The sequence below is a fragment of the Pongo abelii genome, chromosome X (genome assembly GCF_028885655.2).
Source record: "Pongo abelii isolate AG06213 chromosome X, NHGRI_mPonAbe1-v2.0_pri, whole genome shotgun sequence".
Taxonomy (NCBI): Eukaryota; Metazoa; Chordata; class Mammalia; order Primates; family Hominidae; genus Pongo; species Pongo abelii.
This window is the reverse complement of record NC_072008.2, coordinates 151,460,437-151,474,423: the sequence shown is the minus strand read 5'-3', so window position 1 is coordinate 151,474,423 and position 13,987 is coordinate 151,460,437. Positions and strand designations below refer to the sequence as shown.

Below are 13,987 nucleotides of genomic sequence, written 5' to 3'. Positions count from 1 at the left end.
AGAAGCAGTCACTCAAATTAGCAGGTAAGTGGGATATTTTGCAGTTTTTGGATTGCACAGTGATCTTATTTTTGTCTGTCCTTAGACAAAATTATGAAATGACCTTATTTTATCTTACTTTATCATGGTCTGAAATTGGTGTTCTGTGAAAATGTCCATCTTCAACAAGAGAATAATATGGCTTAGCTGTGAGTGGCAGCCCAGCTTCTAATAGCACTGAGGCCTACTATGAGTGTCTGACCAGTTGCTGGCTGTCAAAGACTGCTTTTCAAAATTTCCTACCACATAGGACTGAAACATCTTTAATACCCTACCAGTGAAATAGAGAAACGTCACTTAATGCTCTAAGCACTCAGTAGGCACCAGAAGGCTAAACTATCCCAAGAGTAAAGGCTATTCTAGGTATAGCCTAGTGACGCTTATAAACAAACTTTAAAATTAGTATCCAAAAAGATTAAGCTGATCTTCAGTTTATTGCCTAGCAACAACAAAACAAAACAAAAAAAACAAACAATAAAACAACCAGCGCAACAGCAAATTGTGACCCATAACCTGGAGGAAATCAGAGATAATTAAATTGGCTGGCAAAGCTTTAAAATAGTTTTTGTTTGTTTGTTTGTTTTTGAGATGGAGTTTCGCTCTTGTCACCCAGGCTGGAATACAGTAGCCCGATCTCGGCTCACTGCAACCTCTGCCTCCCAGGTTCAAGCTAGTCCCCTGCCTCAGTCTCCCGAGTAGCTGGGATTACAGGTGCCTACTACCAGGCCGGCTACTTTATGTGTTTTTAGTATAGACGGGGTTTCGCCATGTTGCGCAGGCTGGTCTCCAACTCTTGACCTCTGGTGATGCACCTGCCTTGGCCTCTCAAAGTGCTGGGATTACAGGCGTGAGCCACCAGGCCCAGCCTAAAATAGTTACTAAAATACTGTAACGAGGAGAGTAATGGAAGACAAAACATGGGATTTTTGAGCTGAAACATACGCCATCTGATACTGAAAGCGAAGTGTGTGTAATTACTATCACAGTAGACACTGCAAAATAAAAGATAAGGGAATTACTTAAACTGAAGCAAAGATAGAAAATTCAGACTGTGACAATAGAATATGACTGATTTACAAATATATTAAATAATCTTACTGGGGAGGTTAGGAGAAAAGGTGGAAATGAGCTTAGGAGATTAAATGTAAAAGGAGCTCACATAAACACTGCGTTCTGTTGTATAACATTGTTTCCCATGGGAACATGGGTTAACAATTCTAAAACCAGTATACATTTACACTGCAACTAACCAAATGAGCAAATAAATGATGGATTGTGGGAGCCTAGTTTCTCACAGTTGGAATGAAAGGTTGTAGACAAATGAGGCAGAAAACTACAATGATACATGTAGTAATGGATTAGAGCTGAAGACATCAATATAAAGTTATGTTTAACGTAACATACATACAGAAATATTTATAGATATGCTGATACACACAGCCTAGTACACATACATATATTTTCTTGCTTTGTCAACTGCGAGAGCCTAAAAACAATGGCAACTCATTCACAACCAACAAACCTAGGACGCAGGTCTAGGTTTCTAATATCATTATCTAATTAAAGAGAAAAACAAAATAGGAATGCCTGAAGAAATGGCTGTTTCTAGAACTAGGGCAGGAAGTACATAAGATGAGCCTGAAGCTTCTTATGGTACCAGAAAGTAAAGAAATTTTTAAAAACAGAAAAATGAGAGCACATCAAAAGGGCACAGGAGCCAACTGAAAGAGCACACAATGGCCAAAGTTGAAATAATTTGAGGAAGAAATTAATGAGGTAATATTAAATTTTACCCCAAAGCTTACAATAAATATCTGGGATTTTATAGTGATATAAATTAATTATTGAAAAAAACAAATAATGGAGAATAGAGAAATCCATATAGAAGAATTTCAAATATGTTATGTTGATACTCCCTAATCCAACAAGTGGTGTTTAATCCTACTCTCTTTTTAGTATTGGCTTCACTTAATGATTTGCTTTGAAAAAAGCAATGTATGGAAAACAAGGAGTACCTTTACAGTAGAGAAACCTGTCATATGCTAGTTTGACGACGTGATTAAGGCTCATATCCTCAGCAGTTTGTCATGCGATATCATGTAACCCTGATAAAATATGACAAGGAAAATAGTTTGTCTCTGTGAGATTCTGCCCCAAAACTCATAATCTTAGTCTAATAATAAGAGTAGCACCAGACATATCCCAACTGAAGGATGCTCTAAGAAACACCTCACTAGTACCTCTCATAGCTGTCAAGGTCATAAAAAGTAAGGACAATCTGAAAAACTGTCACAGCCAAGAGGAGCCTAGGGAGACTTGAGGAGTAGATGTAATATGGTATCTTGCACAGGATCAGAAAGCAGCAACAGGTAAAACCTAAGGAATACTGAGTAATACAAGGACTTTAGTTAATAATATTGTATAAATATTGGCTATTAGTATTGGGAAATGCACTATACTAGTGTAAGATGTTAACAATAAAAAAACGAGGTATGAGATTTTCTTATATGGGAAGTTACTGTACTATATTCATGTCTTTGCAGTAAATCTGAAACTATTCTGAAATGTTTATTAAATATTAACAGGCCAGGCACGGTGGCTCACGCCTGTAATCCCAGCACTTGGGGAGGCTGAGGTGGGCAGATCACAAGGTCAAGAGATCGAGACCATCCTGGCCAACATGGTGAAACCCCATCTCTACTAAAAATACAAAAGTTAGCTGGGCGTGGTGGTGCGTGCCTGTAGTCCCAGCTACTCGGGAGGCTGAGGCAGGAGAATTGCTTGAACCCGGGAGGCGGAGGTTGCAGTGAGCCGAGATTGCACCACTGCAGTCCAGCCTGGTGATAGAGTGAGACTCCATTTCAAAAAGAAAAAAAAAATTAACAAAAGCACTAGTGACCAGTAGAATAGTATTACATGATTCTGTATATGTATATTAAAAGACCAAGAATGAAAAGAGAGAGACACAAGATTAGAAAAATTATTGGAGGCCAGGTGTGTTGGCTCACACTTTGGGAGGTCAGGATGGATGGATCACAAGGTCAGGAGATCAAGACCATCCTGGCTAACACAGTGAAACCCCATCTCTACTAAAAGTACAAAAAATTAGCCAGGCATGGTGGCACGCACCTGTAGTCCCTGCTACTGGGGAGGCTGAGGCAGGAGAATCGCTCGAACCCAGGAGGCAGAGGTTACAGTGAGCTGGGATTGCACCAATACACTCCAGCCTGGGCAACAGAGCAAGACTCCATCTAAAGTGTGTGTGTGTATATATATATATATATATATATATATATATATATATATATGGACATAATGAACATTTCGTAAATGTGATTAAAAGCTAAATTCATAGAACCAAGGAGTTCAATGAAACACAGGAGAATAAACACAAAGAAAACCAAACCAAATGTATCATGGTAAAATTTATAAAATAGGAGATGGCAAATGAAGTTAAAAACAGAACAAAAAAAGATGTGTTACATGTAGAGGAATAAAAAGAATTATTACAGACTTCTTGTCAGAAATTATAAAGCCAGAAGACACTTTAACGAAACTTGTAAAGCATTAAACAAATCCAGCTATCAGTGTAGATTTCTGTATCAAATAAAAAAATTTTGGAGTTAAAATATAGACACTTTCAGAAACACAAATCAAAAGCAGAGATAATTTTATACCAGCAGTCCTGAAACATCAGAAATGTTAAAGGAAGTTTTTCAGATTGAAGGAAAATGATAGGTACTGTACAAGTTTTGGAGCTACACAAATTGAAGGGGCTTGAAATCATGATTATATCGTGTAAGTTTAGAAGAATTTTTTTTCAATGATCAGGAGAAAAATATAGAAGACACAAATTATAAATATAAGGAGTGCAAAGGAGAATGTGACTATATATCCTGTAGTCATTAAAATATTTAAACACATTCCAAACAAGATTATGACAATACATTTGTAACATAGATTGAATGGACAACTGCTTTGATAGACACAACTTTGCAAACAACTACAATCCAAAATATGAACTCTGAGAATCCATATTCACATGAAAGTAATTGAGTTCAAAATGAATCCCGTTGCCACAAAGAAAACTCCAAGACAAGATAACTTAACTGGTGATCTTATCAAATTTTAAAATAGAATTTTAACTTTAAAAGTTATGTTTAACTTTTTGAGGAATTGCCAAACTGTTTTACATGGAGACTGCACCATTATACATTTCCTCTAGAAGTGTATGAGGGTTCCAGTTTATCCACATCCTCACCGACGCTTGTGATTTTCCATCTAAAAAATTATTTATATAGGCCAGGCACAGTGGCTCACGCCTGTAATCCCAGCACTTTGGGAGGCCAAGGCGAGCGGATCACCTGAGGTCAGGAGTGCGGGACCAGCCTGGCCAACATGGTGAAACCCCATCTGTACTAAAAATACAAAAAAAATTAGCTGGGCGTGGTGGCATGCGCCTGTAGTGCCAGCTACTTGCGAGGCCGAGGCAGGAGAATCACTTGAACCTGGGAGGTGGAGGTTGCAGTGAGCCGAGCTTGGGCTACTTCACTCCAGCCTGGGCGACAAAGCAAGACTCCGTCTCAAAAAAAAAAAAAAATAGTAATTAATATAATTATCTTAGTAGGTGTGAAGTGGTTTCTTGTTGTGGTTTTGATTTGCATTTTCCCTAATGACTGGTGATATTAAGCAGCTTTTCATGTATTTGTTGGTTATTTATACATCTTCCTTTGATAAATGTCAGCTTAAGTTCTTTACCTAACTTTTAATTGGGTGTTTTATTTCTTTGTTTTTGAGTTGTAAGAATATTCTGCCTACTAGATCTTTGCCAAATACGTGATTTGCAAATATGTTTCTCCTTTTCTTCGGGTTGCCTTTTCATTTTTTTGTATATTTTTTGCAGCAGATTTTTAAATTTGATATAGTCCAGTTTAATTTTGTTTGTTGCTTGTGCATTTGGTGGCAGATCTAAAAAATTACCTAACCAAGTTCTATGTGTTTCTGACCTAGTTCTATATGTTTCTATATGTAACTGACCAAATATTCAAACTCATTCACTCAACAGATATATTTGTGACCACTTACTACATACCAGTCCCTACTCTATGCGCTAGGAATAAAGTGATGATGGGACAGTTGTAGCAGATTGCTAGCTGATCACCAACACTCAAATAATCCTCTTCTTGGTAGATTCCGTTTATCCATCTCTCTTGCAGTTAAATGTGGCTATGTGAGCTCTTGCCAATGAAATGTTAGTGGGAGTGATACATGTCCCTTTCAACCTGGCCTATAAATATTCCCATGCGCTTTCCTCAATGATCTTTTCTGCTTCCACAATTGGAATGGAGGTGGCAAAAAGTGTTATTTTGCGAATTACCCCAATAGGGTTGTGACAAGCATTGAATATGGATGTGGTTATAGCTATGGTTTAAATGTGTCTCCTCCAAAATTCAGATTTTGCCAATGTGATAGTATTAAGAGGCGGGGTCATTAAGAGGTGATTAGGGCATGAGGGCTCCTTGCTCATGAATAGGATCAGGGCCGTTAAAAAGAGTCTTCATACAACTTTAGACTGGCTGTTTCTTCTACCACCTTCCATGTGAAGACACAGCGTTCCTCCCCACCAGAGGATGCAGTAAAAAGGTACCATCTTGGAAGCAGAGAGCAAGCCCTTACCAGACAACCAAACCTGCTGGCACCTTGATCTTGGACTTCTCAGCATCTGGAATTGTGAGAAATAAATTTCTGATTTTTCTAACTTATCCAGTCTCAGGTATGACAATTATTTAGCTTAATTTCAGCATATATTTAGTGGTCAATAAATGTTGGCTTCTGTAATTATGATTACAGTCTTTAATGATCTGAGATAGGAAGAAGGTAAAAAGCCTCACATAATTCAGCAGATAGTGAAATTAGGTCTGCACTCCTGTAGACAGAGTAGCAGACTTGCTGATGGTAACAGCTTTGTCTTTCTACACAGTTTCTCTGTTGATGAACCAAGATAATCCTAAGCTTTCTTAAAGAATATTTAAAGGACCATAGTTTTGGTTATGCTAATGTAATGAAATGCAGCTTAAACCAAAAACAATATGAGAAGCTTGGTTACAGTGGTTTTGAAAATTCTAAGTTTTGCTAGAACATTTTGCATTTACACAACACTTCTGTAAAATAGCTCTGTAATAGAATCTGACTCCATGTTTTACATTTGACGGCTAACAATTTTCAAGACCCACCACTTCCTCTTCCTCTTCTTACCTAGATCTGATAAGAAAGCCCAGGTGATTCCTTCTTTAGGGCTAGTGTGAAGGTCAAACCGTGCAAGCCCTAGTCTGTGTGTGGGACACTCATACCAGCTTTACCCCCTAACCATCATAAAAGCCAAGCCAGTTTTTTTTTTTTTTCCTCTCTGTTCTCTCAAGCATTCTTTTACCTGCTTGGAAATCTGTCCTGATCTCCCCAGAAAGCCTCATTATCTGAGTAATAAAATTTTCCATTCCCTTTTGGTGCATGTATCATCAGTTTTGACATCCAAACCAAATTTTTGGTGTGGCATCCATCCTGTCACATTGAATCTGTGAACAGGATATCTAGGCACTCTTCACTACCACCAGGGGTCTTTTTTGTCTTGCTTTAGCTTCCTAACTGGCACTGCTACCTGCTGGTGACATGCAGTTTGAGCTACTGCCTGCGGCCTAGCTTGTGCTTTAAACTGTACTGCTTTGTGCAGCATTGGTAGAGTTCTACCAAGCCTGTGCTAAAGATTTCAACAACGTAAGTCAGCAGTTTAACTGATTGACACTTATTGACAGGAATATTGGATTGGAGCCCTTCTTAATGCAGCCCTGAATCTTGTGTTTCAGCCTGGATCTGTGAATTCAGATTGAATCATGTGTCTCAATTCCAATATAAGATATGACTGAAACTAGGCTCAAGGATAAACTCTTTCGTTTTTACCATCAGTTGTTTCTAAACCAGGTGTTAGTATTCTTTCTATAGACAGTTCAGGAGAAAGACTGAGAGTCTCTTCAATATATAGGCCCATTGGGTGGTCACTCATATGGAGGGAGAGCAGTTACTATTTGAAATGCTGAGAACACACTCCAAAAAGCAGATAACTCACTAGGAGATTTAAAAATGCTTCTTGTGATACTGCTTAGGTCAGTGTCACAAAAAAGATTTTGATCATCAGAGTTTTAGGGAGAAACATCCATGACACCCTTGTGGAAAAAAACAAGGGATTCATTCAACCATTTTCATGGAGGAGTCACATAATCCTGATGATATCGACTTGATATGAGGTTCTCTGAAAGAAGAAACTTATATGAATAAGGTAGAGAGGAATGTCCATGACTTGTATGCAGTAACGACACACACACACACACACACACACACACACACACCCTGGGAAAGTTGCCTGGTAGAGGCGAGTGTTGGAGAAAAGTGAGATAACTCACATCTGTATTTAGACTTAAATATGGGCACATTGGCTCAGAAGGATTTTCGATAAGACATACAAAATATCCAGTATTGGTGAAGGCTGGGAGACAACAGAATGAATGACTGATTGGGGTAGCCATGGGGAATGGCTTGGGGAAAACACCCTTCTAAGCCATGTGGCACACCACAATTAAACTAGGAGAGATGAAGAAGGGTGAGAGGTCACTTTAGAGTGACCCTTATTGGTGTTGAGGAAGCTCCCCTTTTTCTCTAACCAGACCGTTTAGACTCCCCTGTACCCTGTCCCTCCCCACATGGAATAGTCAGGAGTGGTGCTTTGTGATGTGTAAGCCATGAAATTGTCAGGAGTGGTGCTTTGTGATGTCTAAGCCACCCCAGGGCTACCATTGGCAGAGTAATTTCTTGCTGGCCAATCAGGCTGAAGAATGTGGAATCTCATTGTCCTGAGGAGTATATATGGAGAGAGATCAGGAGGCCTGGAGTAGGCTACTGTTGCTCTAGGGTGGCAGAGGTAGGGAAAAATCAGCAGAGGCTGTAGGCTACTGTTCATCTAGGATGGCAGAGTTTAGTGAAGAAGAGGAAGACACTGTACGCTACTGTTGTTCTAAGATAGAAGATGTTCCTGAAGAAATAAAAGAGGCTATAGCCTACTTTTGCTCTAAGATGGCGGAGATTAACAAGGAGCCAGAAGGGACTATAGGCCACCATTGCTACACTATCCCAAAGGATACCGAAGAAGTAGGAGAAGGTAGTTCAGACATGCCTGAACCATCCGCAAGCACAAGCCAAGAAAATCCCAGAATGAAAAGGAGAAAGAAAACTACTCGTGAAGCTAAAGAAGGTGAAACTGACGAGGTCAGATATCCCTAATTATGTGACTCTTCCTCCCCATTGATACCTAACCCAAGATTCCTACCTTGTCCTTATCTGGCACAAAATCTTTCCTCAACCTGTACTCATCATCACAAAATCTCCCTTTCCACACATTCCCTATCCACTTCTCCAAATTAATGTCTCTTTTGACTCACTCTGTTTTTCTTCCAGTTGTTGAAGGCAGCAAAGAAGATAAGATCATTTGTTCAGCAGAATTCAGAAAGACGTAAAGCGGGGAAAAAGTCAACAGTATTAATTTTGTATACCCACAGTAATAAAAAAAGGGATGAAAATCAGCCAAATGAGGATGAAGACAGCCACAAGAAATCTCCCACCTAAAGTGATTCTGAGAGCTCATCAGAAGACCAAGACCTATCTCATCTCTAGGTTAACCTCTAGAAATGGTCTCCTGTGCAGAGAAACTACATATTGCACCAAGATTCTTGGATGTTGATGATTAAAATTCAACCAAAAGACTTTGAAAAGGTCTGTGTATCTCTGTGGTGTTTTCTAATAATGGAGAGGGAGGGAAAGAAGGGGAAGAGCATGTGTATGAGGAGGGAGGGAGTTGAGAACCTTCCAGGTTGTGAGACAGGCTGGCAGCCACAGTTAGCCAGACATTGGGATTAAGGACTAGATGAGGAACGAGCACTGAAGACAAATTTCCTGCTTAATAATTTATTCCACAGTGAAAGAGGAAAAGGAATTGGTGTTTCTGTGTGTGTGGGAAGGTGGCGGTGAGGGTGTAGATAGGGAGAGTTGTGATGTGTGTGGGGTGGTCGTATGCAATAATGAGTTTGACTCCGTTTTTGATGTTTGTCTGCCACCAGATTTTAAGCTTCATCTCATTCCCTTCTCCTACCCCACATCTGATCAAGCTGATAAAAAAACAGCTGGAGAGTTACTGAATTTAAAATGGAAATGAACAGATACGCCCAGCCTCAACTATTTTAATTATTCCCTTGCCTAAAATCCCCATATCCATGGCATCAATTCTTTCCAAATATCCCCTACTGATCATGGACAATCTGACCTAATGAGTAATAAATTAAAATTAAGTCTTTGGTACTTGTAATCAGCTTGAAAAATGGGACCCTATGGCCTGCCTCACCCAGTTAAAATAAGTTAATAATTAACATCTTCCTCCGTTTTTTAAAAAAGCCCAATCTAAATTAAAATAGAATCTTCAATAATTGAAACCCATTATATAAGACCTATTTAGAGAATTAGACCTGTATAGATGATTACCCTCACTGCTTATGCATTTAACAGCCAAATTTGGATTGTTCTTAAATCTGGAAAATATAAATGGTGCCTCAGTGTATATTACTGTAACCTTAATGCCATGGTCCCGCTCATCAGGTCTTCATACCTAATATTATTTAAATTACTGATTCCATCCAATACGTAACTGGTAATAATTTGCAGTAATAGCAAAGTATTTTGCTAAATGTCCTGTTCACTTCCTGTTTCAACAGCCTCTCACCTGCAGTGTACTTACCTTCACCTTCAAAGGGACACAATAGAACTCTACCAGGGTACTTGGTGGGGTATCTTTCCACTTCCATCACCTCATATAATCTTCACAGGCAGAATATTAACTATATCTAGATTTTCCTGGATGCTCAGGTATGACATTACACTGATGACAACCTCTTCTGTGGAGTTTCCTATGAGCCACTTCTTCAGGACATAAAAATGTTAGCAAAAAAGATCACAGAAAGGAAATCAGCCGTTGCCCTCACACATAGTACATAGCCACACTACATCAGTTAAATGTCTGAAAATTATTTGGAAATCTGAGGGCTGCTCCAATTCAACAGTGTCAAGAAAAAGCTTTTAGTCTCAGCACCCACATTTTTAAAACAAGTCTAATATCATTTAGACATTTTTGGATCCTGGAGGTAATAAATTCCCTACATACAAATTTATTTAAGTGTATTTGTTCTGTCACTTGTAAATTGGTCCATCTTGAATGAAGCCACCTGCAACAAAAGGCTCTGGAATTTGTCTAAATTGCTATGCAACAGGCACTTGTGTTAGGTCTCCCCAGAGACTTATTCACTGTAGAGATTTTAGCAACCTCATTTCTTACTTACTGAAGTCACCAGACCAGCGATGATAGCCTTTAGTTGCCCATGGGCTTCTGATACAAGGAACTGCTCTGTTTGGCTTTATGGTATATGCCATTAGCGTGGCAACTGGTGGCAACCTACTGGGTTTTGACCAGAAATATAAGCTCTCTCAGGCCCTGTACCTGTGACCCTCAACATCTAGGTGTTCATCATGCCTGGGTCATGGAAGTAGCAACCAGTTAGCTCATAATGGCTAGTGAGACTTCCTCTCTACAGGATGGAGCCACACCTGATTTTTCTGTATATTCCCACCTACAGGAGATGGTAACTCCTCTGTCCTCAGTCCCTCACTAGATTCCACAGTTCTGTAAGAGGACATCGCTCTTTCAGACTCCTTGGATAACCAGGGAGTCCCTTAGAATCAACAGAGTGACTACCAAAGGATTATCATTCACTATTACCGATGGCATTACCACCCTCACCCCTAATAGAGGTTGCTTGGGAACTGCTGCTTTTCATATCTTAACCAAGATTTCCCTGATAAAGCACAAAACCCAAGATTCAGTCGGCCAAACTTTAAACAATCATCTTAACACTGGATGTCCTGGCCATTAATTGACCTCATCTGAACATTTTTAGAGACCTTTGAGCTATTGTCAATGGTCTGACTATTTGGTCTGGTGTTGTGGGAAGTCAGGGACCCCAAATGGAGGGACCAGCTGAAGCCCTGGCAGAAGAACGTGAATTGTGAAGATTTCATGGGCATTTATTAGTTCCCCAAATTAATACTTTTGTAATTTCTTACGCCTGTCTTTACTGCAGTCTCTAAACATAACTTGTAAAGATTTCATGGACACTTATCACTTCCCCAATCAATACCCTTGTGATTTCCTATGCCGTCTTTACTTTAATCTCTTAATCCTGTCAGCTGAGGAGGATGTATATTGCCTCAGGACCCTGTAATAATTGCATTAACTGTGCAAATTGTACAGCATGTGTGTTTGAGCAATATGAAATGTGGGCACCTTGAACAAAGAACAGGATAACAGCAATTGTTCAGGGAATAAGAGAGATAACCTTAAACTCTGACCGCTGGTGAGTCGGTTGAAACAGAGCCATATTTCTCTTCTTTCAAAAGCAAATGGGAGAAATATCGCTGAATTCTTTTTCTTAGCATGGAACATCCCTGAGAAACAGAATGCGTACCTGGGGATGGGTCTCTGAACTGCCCCCCTGGGCGTGGTCGTCTCTTTTGGTTGAGACTGCAGAGGTGAAATAGAGTCCAGTCTCCCATAGTGCTCCCAGGCTTATTAGGAAGAGGAAACTCCCGCCTAATAAATTTTGGTCAGACTGGTTGATCTCAAAACCCTGTCTCCTGATAAGATGTTATCAATGACAGTGGTGCCCGAAACTTCATTAGCAATTTTAATTTTGCCTCGGTCCTGTGGTCCTATCATCTCACCCTGCCTCCACTTGCCTTGTGATATTCTATTACCTTGTAAATTACTTGATGTCTGTGTCCCACACCTATTTGCACACTCCCTCCTCTTTTGAAACTCCCTAATAAAAACTTGCTGGTTTTTGCGGCTTGTGGGGCATCATGGAGCCTACGGACAAATGATGTCTCCCCCGGATGCCCAGCTTTAAAATTTCTCTCTTTTGTACTCTGTCCCTTTATCTCTCAAGCTGGTCGATGCTTAAGGAAAATAGAAAAGAACCTACCTGAATATCGGGGCAGATTACCCAATAGTCTGGCCATTGAGAAAACAATTCTTTATCCAAGGTTGCCCCATTTGGGTTAAAGAACTCTTGAGTTATTTTGACTCATAGATGCCCCAAATATAAATTAAGATTATGCATTTCTCTGCACATATGAAAACCTCAATACCATGTTCTTACCAAGGCACTCCCTTTGTGTTTGGTGTTGTAGACTTTTGAGTTCCAGACATCATTGATAGTGACCAAGGTACTCATTTCACTTCTTAAAATAAACAACATTCAGCTCTTGAATAACGCAATAGAACTTTTACCTTCCTTGTTGATTTTATGCAGGAGGTCTCATAGAATGTTATTTAAACTAGTTCAAAAGAAATACAACATGGCAAGTTTCAGTTGTCAGTCAAGCATCAGGGCTGAAGTTTCATACAGTCTTACTCTATTTTTGTTGTTTGACTCATGTAAGTAATAATCCTTATTGTACCCTCTTGGTGCATGTGTGGCACCATTAGTCTTGACTTTAAAACCAAATTTTGAGTGTTGGGTATAAATTCCACTTCTTCAGGATGACTACAAGAAGCTCATATACTGCACACACTATATATATATATATATATATATATATATATATATGCATATACATTTATGCATATTATGCATTCATCTAATATATGTATTAATGGTCATATGAATATGACACTTTGTTGTACCAGTGTCTCAGGAAACAAATATTTTATGGAGTGCCTGATATGTGTCAGACCTGTTCTAGGTCCTGGGCTTACAGTTAAGAATGTATAGTCTATAGTTCTGCGGTTGTTTAATTTATATTTACATGGGCAAAGGGAAGGTTGAGAATGGTGGTAGTGGGACAGAGGCCAACATTTTACTTAGGAGATGTGGGAAAATCTCTGAGGAGTTGACTTTTGAATTCAGAACTAAACAATGAGATAGAATCTGCTGTGTGAAGACTTTCTAAACAACATCTTAGATATAAAGAAGATCAAGTAGCAATGTCATGAAGTAAGAATAAGAACAATGTGTTGAGGAGCAGCAAATAGGCAAGTATGCCTGGAGTAGAGGGAGAGGAGGAAGAATGGAAATAGACAACTGAGACTAGAGAGCTTGGCAAAGATAAAGACACATAGAGACTCGTAGTGTTAAGAACTTGGGTTTTATTTTACATGTAGTGGAAAGCCATTTTGGCTTTGATGCATGACAGTGATGTAGATTGATTTAATTTTTAGAAAGATCACTGGATGTTGCGGATTCGATAAGACCACAGATATGACAGATTGTAGCAACAATGCATGTATAAGATAATATTGGGTAAGACTAGGCTTGTAGCAGGAAGAATATAACTTAGTATCTAACATAGCAGTTTAGAGGATAGGCTTTGAAGTTTTACCTCATTTTAAAGCATCACCACCTAAAGGCTATTTGTCCATGAGCAAGTTCCTTAACCTCTGTAAGGATTAATTCCCTGATGTATAAAATGAGATGATAATGGTACGCCTCTATGTCTTAGGGTCACTCTGGAATTGAAGGAAGTAATTTATGTAAAAAACCTGGTAATGTATTAGACACATAATAGGCATTTGATAAAATGGCTACTGTTATTAACAATCATAATATAAATAAATACATAAATAAAAGCAAGCTACTTCTTGCTTTTCTTTGCCAACTTTCCAAGTGCTAGCATGTCATGTATAAGCTGCTGTTAACTCATGATTACTGAGCCCTTATTTGTTTTTATTGAAGACACATTTATCTTTGGTCACCTGTGCTCAATAGCTAGGCATTCTGGTGCCCTTATGTATTAGTTCATT

At 39.1% G+C, this 13,987-nt stretch overlaps 1 protein-coding gene across 1 annotated transcript; it reads left to right on the top strand.

Annotated features, from left to right (window-relative positions):
• Window positions 1–7,855: 7,855 nt before the first annotated feature.
• On the top strand, window positions 7,856–8,855 carry LOC100456397 (uncharacterized). Its single transcript, XM_003780194.4, has 2 exons — window positions 7,856–8,352; window positions 8,542–8,855. Exons 1-2 carry the CDS (start codon window positions 8,053–8,055, stop codon window positions 8,707–8,709), a joined length of 468 nt encoding a protein of 155 aa, XP_003780242.3. The 5' UTR covers window positions 7,856–8,052; the 3' UTR covers window positions 8,710–8,855.
• Window positions 8,856–13,987: the final 5,132 nt, after the last annotated feature.